This window comes from Daldinia vernicosa (genome assembly GCF_022497035.1).
Source record: "Daldinia vernicosa strain CBS 139.73 unplaced genomic scaffold F5Y00scaffold_32, whole genome shotgun sequence".
Classification (NCBI taxonomy): Eukaryota; Fungi; Ascomycota; class Sordariomycetes; order Xylariales; family Hypoxylaceae; genus Daldinia; species Daldinia vernicosa.
In genome coordinates, this window is record NW_025953948.1 from 160868 (window position 1) to 169501 (window position 8634).

Consider the following 8634-nt stretch of genomic DNA (forward strand, 5'->3'; position numbering starts at 1 on the left):
CGAGCATACCCGAGCGAACCGAGAGCCGGGATGTCGCCCGACGAGAACTGGACACCCGAGTCTAATTTAACGACAGCTGGAATAAAGGTGATATTCTGGTTGGTGGGAAACCGATGACGGATGGTAATAGGTATGATTCTCGTCTTACTCGAATCGGATTCTACCCAGTGAGATATTTCTCCGTGTCTGACGGAATCTCAGTAGGGAGTTTCCCTCAAACTACAGCGTCCGATGTACTACATTCCCGTGGGATGGATCGATAGCGCGACTAGAAGATCCGATGATAATAAAACTCGACCTCGTCGGTGAGCAGGTAGTGCGAAATCTCCTATTACCTACTAGGTATGTACACTTGAGATTACACTTGAGATGGAGAAGACTCCGCAATTCGCCGTTCGCCGTTTGTCGCGGACATGGCTCCCCGAATGGGAAATATCGGTGCCGGTGAAGGACCACTGGATCGTGTCTTATTCAAAATCGGAATAATTAATCGAAACAGAGCGATCGGTCATTTATGGCAACTATTCACAACGGGATTACGGTAAAAGGAATAGAGCTTTGACTTCAGCCCGCTTACATAGGACCCTGAAAAAGCTTGTCTTAGATCGTCTCTCCCTGTAGCGCGCGGGCAGAGTCGAGAGGCGAGTTATGATCCCTGCGTGGTCCCGGTCAATAGTCTCAGGCGCTAAGGATACTCATACATAGTACATATCAAATGTATGCAGATGTGTATGCATCTAAGCACATGATATACCTACCTAGGTATGTGTATGTATCTAACTATGGATGTATGTAAGATACCTAGGAGGTATGTATGCTGGTATGTCGATTTGCATTGTGAGTGGGGGTCACATCCAAATCCGACTTAAAGCTCGCCGAGGCTTGCATATTGGGAGCAACTCAAGTCAAGTTACCTTAGGTTAGGTACCTCCTAAGATACCTAAGCTATTTAGTAAAGACATTACCATTTTCATAGTTTGTTTTAATCAAATATTAAATAAATAAACGTAATAATACCTTTGATTCGTTTTCCGGGGCGTGGCTATGACAAAGAAACAGGCCCCGGCGTTGCCAATAAGATAAAAATAGGAAAAGGGGCAAAGAAGAAAAGTAAAAAGCTCGCGCTACACAAACTCATCTAGTCGCCGATAACACCGAGAACCGAACAATACTTAATAGCTGATGTTTGTAAGCGAGGCGCAATATTGTCTCACAAACCACAGACTTAGTAATTACCTACCTACTGACCTACTGTAGGTATATAGTGAAAAATAGGGGGGGAGGCGAGTTAAGCTTGTGGTTGTAACTTGTCTTGCGAAACTATTAACTATAACTTACGACTACGAAACCTACCTACATCATATGATCAAAGGGGGGGAGGCGAGTTGGGGGTTAAGGCATTATTGATTGTTACAGTTCTGATTGAAACTTCTGTGTAACGAAAATCCTTGTTGAGATCTGGTTCTTAGAACACATAATCGAGAGCTTGCATTTCTGAGAGCTGATGGTACCTACCTAAGGTATATGCGATGTCATGCAAATGACAAGTTATAAAATACTGCTCTGATCTTCATGTTGTTTTATGACCTAGACCCTGGAAGGAAGTGAAGCTAACTGTATACCTAGGTAGTTCATGTTTTTTTCATGTTTCTTCTGCGGTTAGGGTCTACTGTTGGGATCTAGGGCACGGAATTACCCATCCAATCGTGCCTAGAATCAACTTACCTAGGCCCTCTGGGGTTGCTTTTTTTTTTCAGGGCCTCGCATTCGGACTTTTTGTGTTCCACCAACCTGGGAAAAAAAAGGTGTTAGCCAAGACAGACTGGGAGACATGTCCATGCAATTCCAGGTAAATTGAATGAGTGACGAACAAGTGGATCCGTTTAATAGTTGGAATGGAAATCGTCATAAGGGGTATGTGGATGTCATTGTACCCAATGGTTTAGGTACTGAGGGTGGATGATAAAATAGGGAAATGCCGTAGAGCCTTACCTTCGTTAGGAGTTTGCATAGTGTGAACACGTATAGGTGTGAGAGTAAGAATAGCCGTAGTAAATAGACCTACCTACCTACCTACCTACGTAGGCCCAAGAACGTTTAGAAAATACCTAAGGAGCGCAGTACATGCGGTATAAGACAGGGGATCAGCTCCTACTGGCTCGAGACAGCGTCAGTGTCTTCAGCCTCGCCATGTGGGAACCACACGGTTAACATAATCTAGGCACTTCGGTCTGGGAGTGGATACGGCTAGTGGTGCTGCGTAGTCGGGGCCGAATACACATATGTATTTATCTACCTAACGTAGATGGTTATTAGGTAGAGCCCCAAAATACTTACGTGCGTACAGGAAAGCCAGACCAAAAATTAGAAGTTGCTGACTTGCGTATTTTTGTCTCTGCTAGCGAAGCAGGCTGCCCAATTCCCACCTCTTAAACGCGCGGGATTGTCGTCCCGCCATGGAGCCAGAGCGGGAATGGCTGACTGGTTAGTTGGCCCTGCAAGCGAGTCCGTTAGGTCGGCTCAAAGCCACGATAAACGAACCCTTGAGAAACACGGCCTGCTAGTGCATATTTATCTGCACGTACATATGACACGGAATGTGTAGGACGGCCGCCACTATCTAAGATGCAACGCATTCCTTGGCCGACGGGAGATCGAGATTCAAGGGTTTCTAATGGCTTAGACCTGGGGGGGTGTCTCGAATACCTATGCTCTTTTAGACCATTCCTCTCGTACGGTCTTGGTCTTTCTTGGCTATGGCTTTTTGTACCCGCGGCCTAGCTATAGTCAGACATAATAAAACGTCTCGGGTTTTTAGGGCCCAAGTCTCGTGTGGGAATGAGCACGAGGACCATGTGGTGAACTTGCCCAGGCTAAGGATCAGCATTACCTCCCGTATAAGCAACTAAGTCCATACATGCACATTCCGTGCTCCGTTCGTGTTTTCCAATGCTGACTGACCGGTGAAATCTAACGTCCGAGAAAGAGAGAATAACTGACCCTATAGGTTAACCGGGGAGCACTAGAATTTAGCTTGAATCTAGCAGCTTGTATAAGGTGTGGCTTTTATTAGTTCTCGTCGACTTCGAAGGGGCTAAGCTACCGACATTGCCATCCTCTAATCAGTTTTCATGAACAGATGTAGTATGCTTTACGAATAGAATAGGGGACGGGTAACAGGTAGATATATTAAGAGATGTGTAATCATTCCGCGAACCTTTTCTTCGTAGGCTAAGCATACGAAATTCTCGTGATATCCCACGCAACCTACTTGGAGATAATATCTCTCCCACACAGCCCTCCCATGTAGCCAATGCTAAATTAGGTAGAGTCCCACAGATATAGCGCTGCTTTTCACAATCCGTGTTACGTTGAATGCCATTCCGTGACTGGCTTCAGATGGGGGACTGGAGCATTTTGTAATTACCAATATCATGCGGACTGTTATTACTACATACGACGTAGCTGTGCGAAATCATTTGAGTTACATACACTGGGTGTACGGGGTATCAACATGCTATTGAAAGGGTCGAAGAACCGAGAACGCTTTCTTTTCGCTCAAACAAGCAACCCTGTAAAAAGAACTCGTTCGGCTGACCCTGGTCTAATTTGCCTCCAATATTATACAAGGCTTCCTTATTCAATGTACATCCGAAGGTCCATGATGACTCAATACGCGCTATTTCCGCTGGCGATAGAATGTCGTTCCTAATGAATCTCCCACGCGGCCGATGTCCAAACTCGAAATATATTTGTAACGGGAATTTGCCCCGGTGATGCTAAATGATGCCGTGAAAGGTGCGGGACCTCCAATCGATTCGGTCCGTAGCGTTTCGTAGTGATACGTAACTGAACGCTTGCCCATCGGAGCAATGAAAGCTGTAGGTAATATGCGAATTCCAAGTAGACGAAGCAGAACATCAAGGAAAAGGACAAAGAAAAAAACCCCTTCAAACAAGAAACCATCCAAAGTCTATTGCAATTCCTCCCTCCGCTACGGATATTGACCTGACGACTAGAACGACGACAGCTTTGCAAATAGCAAGGCAAGGTCGATACACATGTCTCGTCGGTTCCTAGAGGAGGATCGCAAATCCATTACCAACTCGCTCGTATAATAGTGGCCGTAAACCCATGTCGTGGCTTTGGTGTCTCGTAGAGCATTCTTCGTGCCTATTTGTAAAATCTGTAACCCTTGACTCCGAGCCCTGCTCTTTTCCGCTTGTTGCCCCTTCCATTCGTTAGGTATGTTTTATTTTTTTCACCCTTTCGACAACATGTGTAGGTAAAATATAACCACCATCGAAGGGTGTATATTACTGTGATTCTCCAACTCTAGTGTAGCATTTGCCAGGTGACATCGCTCGGAAGACAAAGTTTTTTTGATAGAACGCCGCGGTTAGGTACCAATGGGAATCTAGTTCCCTACATCGGCTCTTGCTTAATACCGTAATCAGAGCCTGTTTGAATATCTGAATCGCGTTTTATATCTTCTTGCGATGAGTTACTGATTCCGTCGGTCGGCGGGGTCTTCCCATTTCCACATCCCTTTACCATTCTATGGCGCTGTCGGATGTAAATGTTAGCAGCTTATATAAATAGTTTCAGCTCTTAAACACGATGATAGCCTACCTTTAGTGCATCCTTTCTAGAAAAGCTCTTCTCGCAGAAGGTACAGGGAAACGGCTTGATTGCGAGATGAATTCGCTTGTGTCTTTTAAGGTCGTGGTTCCTGTTGAACGACTGTGGACAGATATCGCATTTGAAGGGGCGATCTTGTGCAATAGGGTGACTGTTTGTGTAAATATGCTGGTTAACCAAGTGTCCAGTTGGATGATATCCATGCGCTATTGTGCCAATGCCGTTCATAATAGTCATCTGCCCTCCGGGATTCGCCATGTTGGACATGATCGGCCCTCCCACTGTCGACCCGCCTCCCATTGTTTGAGGAAGGGTGTAAGAGGGAAGGGACCTGTAGGGCAGTCCTTGCATTGGAGAATGCTGTTGATGCGGGCTGAGCGTCGAGGTACTTTTTGATAGGCTCCCAGTCGTTATCGAAGACGATTGTGGCGGAGAAGTGTGCGAGGTAGTAAAGGATGAATAAGAAGTATGCGGGGTCGTCGATGAAGGAGGTCCAGAATAATAACCAGAAGCTGTCGGCGGCCGTGAGTAGGCGTCTGGGGTCCCTGCGGATGTCGATGGCGCTGTAGGTTGCGACCCTTGGGAATGACTATTCATCATTGGCAAAGAAGTTTGGTTCGAAGCTGGTGATAGTATGTTAGAATGACCCAAACTACTTCCTGAAACCGAAAGTTGGTAAGGAGAAGAGCCGCTGTCGTAGGTAGAGCTTCCTAGAATATCCACTGTCCCAGGGGATTGCGAGCCTCGATAATTGGAATTAGGAGAATAGATCGGGCGATTGTAGTTCTGCTGCATGAGCGGAGGCTGCCCTCCGTGGCTCATTGGACTGTGCGTATAAGACTGAGTACCTGTTGCAGCCCAAAGTCTCTGTTGACTACTGAGTGGTAATCCACCCTGGGAATGTTGAGTACTGTGGTTGTTGGCGCCTGGAGAGATTGGGCTTAGGCTGTCGATGCCTGTCACTCCTGTAACGCAAGTTAGAGGGCTGTATTCGGACACATTCGATAATGAAAACCGGGGGATTGGCGCTGCCATCTCGACGACATCTTGTATGGGGTAAGAAGAAAAATGGGGAAGATCAAGAAAGGGTAGAGATAGAGGTAGCGTTTCTAGCAAATTCATATTGGAAATAGAAGTAGTTCGACTCATACTTGGTACTTGATTATCTATTGGTGTCGGAAGTGGTAGATGGAACTGAGGAAGCGTATGAGCTGCTGGTCTACGTGACGTGAAGCTCGTTGCGGCGGTTTCCATTATTATTTTTCTGAGGAAAGGGCGAGAATAGAGGAATAGAAGAAAGCGCTCTCCTATTTATGATCCCCCTCTTCCTAGAGTAAGGAGTAAACAGATGGATAGAGCTTTCTTCGTTTACCCAGCGACCAAATTTTATAAACCTAAGTAGGAACTAATAAACCTTATCGCAATAGGTTTCTTGTAAGTGGCATTGAAGTTAGTTAATCTTCGTCCTTAGAGAAACCAAAGGTCGTTTAATACTTGAGGGGATCTCGTATTCTAGTCGCACCGTGTTGCTGAGTCGCAAGTCGCTCGCCAACGCACCACAACCCGAGTCAGCGCGATTGAAATTATATGGGGTGAGAGAGAGTAGTTGTGCTATATGGCTTGGGGAACAGAATCCCCATACCAAGTTGGTTGAGGCCGTCTCTGGAGGTATTGGAGAGGTTAACGTCTAAGTTCTTGGACGAACTGCAGTAGTAATAGAAAGACTCCCTTGATAGGTAGTGTAAGTACAGACTTATTGTAAGCTATGAGTGGAGACGTCGATCATAAGAATGGCTGCCGGGAGGCGCCCATGGAATTATATACTCTATTGGATGATTGATCAAATCCTTGCTGGGGGACGTGGTGCGTCCTTGGCCGGCTAGACCGTTGGGGAGTGGCCTTTTATTGACTTTTGTTTTTCTTTTGCGGCTGGCTAGATGGAAAATATCCAAGTCTCTGTTTAACACCCATTAAGATTACTTAGAGTTTTTGATCGTATTGCTCGATTGTTTATTTATTACTAGCGAGAGGGGATCTTGTTGTAGTGAGTTAAGAAGGTTGTAGGTAAGGTCCAAGGACAAGGGCTAGTCCGAACTAATCACCCCCAGACTAGTTTCGATGGGCTGAAGCGCTGCCGGAGGTGCATATATGCAGCTCGAAAGTAAAAAGCTGCAAAAGGGTCAGGTAGGGAAGAAAAAAAGGTTGGCCTGAATAGGAGCGTGGCGTTAGATTACCCATGTATGTATGTACCTACATATAGGTAGTAAGTAGATGGGTGGGTAGATAGGTAAGTATGTACTCCGTAAATTCTTAAGCTCTCCTCGGGAATGGCTCTTCTCTCTACCAAAAAGCTGCGTAGATCAAGTCTCCGTAGTGCGTCAATACTACTTGGATATCTTCTTGCATAGTCACATTATACATAGTATGTTAGTTTCTTCATATTATGGCCTACTAGTTTAGGCATAGCGAGCCGTTCTGCACGTTGAATAATCCACACGATGAAACTTTGGGTTTGGTCTGTGATGGTCGGTGGCTTGCTAGATCTGGGGGGCGGCACTGGGTAGTAGGAACACTAGCACGTGGGTCGAAGGAGTAATACGTCTACTTGAGAATAGGTACAATAAGCGCGGAGTACGGGACGAATGCATATGCAAAATGTCATTGCCGAAATTTCTAGGATCTCAACTAGGATCTGTCGATACAAAATGTCATAGACCCCTTAGAGGGAGGTAAATCAAGTATCACACTTATCACACTAAACCGGGGGGGTAGAAAGAAGACATGCTTACCTTGGGTAGGTAGATAGTTGGAGCAAGCTACGAGAATAAGAAAAACATGCAAAGCAAAATTGTACAGTGTCTCTGTCTCTGAAAGCACACCTCCTCTAGGATATCCCTTTGCTAATTTATAAAGTTAGGTACCTCTAACGAATGCAATATGTCAACTTGACAAGTTCAAGGGGGAAACACGGCTAGGCGAACTAGGCCGTGCGTATAAGTTAAGTTGAAAGTAGCGAAAGAGGCCAGAACCCTGTTCGATTTCAACTTAGCACCCGTCATCCGCCCCCCCTACGAGCTCCATGCACCCAAGATCCCGGGATGCTCTTAAAATGCCTGGGCCGCCATTGCTACCTATATTACGATTCATTTATTGATTCTCTATTTAAAAGTACATCCCGCGGCATACCCTTTGTTCTATAGTAGCACCGTAATGCGTAGACACGTATTCAGTAGATAAATATATCTAACTAATGATTTTTTTTCATCTTCTTGGGTGCCCGTTTTTATTTTCACAATTTGAGCCTGCGGAAGTAGGTAAGCTATGCACACGGAGTAGTGTTACTATCAAATGCAAAAGGGACCTAATCTTGATCAATATGTATCTTATTCTACTTCTTAATCAAGTAAATAGGAAGAAGATTAAGCTTACGGGACATGTAGCTGAACAATAAGAGAGACCTGAAAAAGCTCAGCTCCCCTAGTTGACCGGTGATGAGATTATGGGATGGAATTGGGGTTCTGATGACCGGCAGGGGTGGTAGCCCGTCCGCAATCCCTGTCCATCCTTGTGCTTGGTTGCATTTGACAAGGACACTGATCGCTCGGCGTATGTCCGCGATTGGATCCCGTCAAGATGCGTAGTAGCGTGGTGGGCTAGTTCGCGTGCATTTCTTTGTTCGCTCCGACATGGCCAAGTGTTGATCAAGGCTCTGAATCTCGTTAACCCCCCCTGCGGAACCGGACTAAGGCAGAGCTTGGGAAAATTAGGAAAGGGAATATTTTCGGGATTATGAATATTACCTGCTTATCGTTACTTACATCGTAATTTTGTCTAAAAAGGGTCTCGTTGCTTTATGTACGTTTACAGCTCTCAATAAATCCTAATAAATGCAGAGCTATCCTCGTTCCCTATGGTGTATATGCATATACCATCGTTCCGTACCTTTCTTTACAATATACTCTTAAAGAAGTCTCAGCTCGGGGTTAGCTTTAT

The 8634-nt window shown here is 45.5% G+C and overlaps 1 protein-coding gene across 1 annotated transcript; it reads right to left on the bottom strand.

Annotated features, from left to right (window-relative positions):
* Positions 1-4425: 4425 nt before the first annotated feature.
* F5Y00DRAFT_253840 (uncharacterized protein) lies at positions 4426-5895 on the bottom strand (the record flags this gene model as incomplete). Its single annotated transcript, XM_048010105.1, has 3 exons — positions 4426-4566; positions 4633-5606; positions 5787-5895. 3 exons carry the CDS (start codon positions 5893-5895, stop codon positions 4426-4428), a joined length of 1224 nt encoding a protein of 407 aa, XP_047863570.1.
* Positions 5896-8634: the final 2739 nt, after the last annotated feature.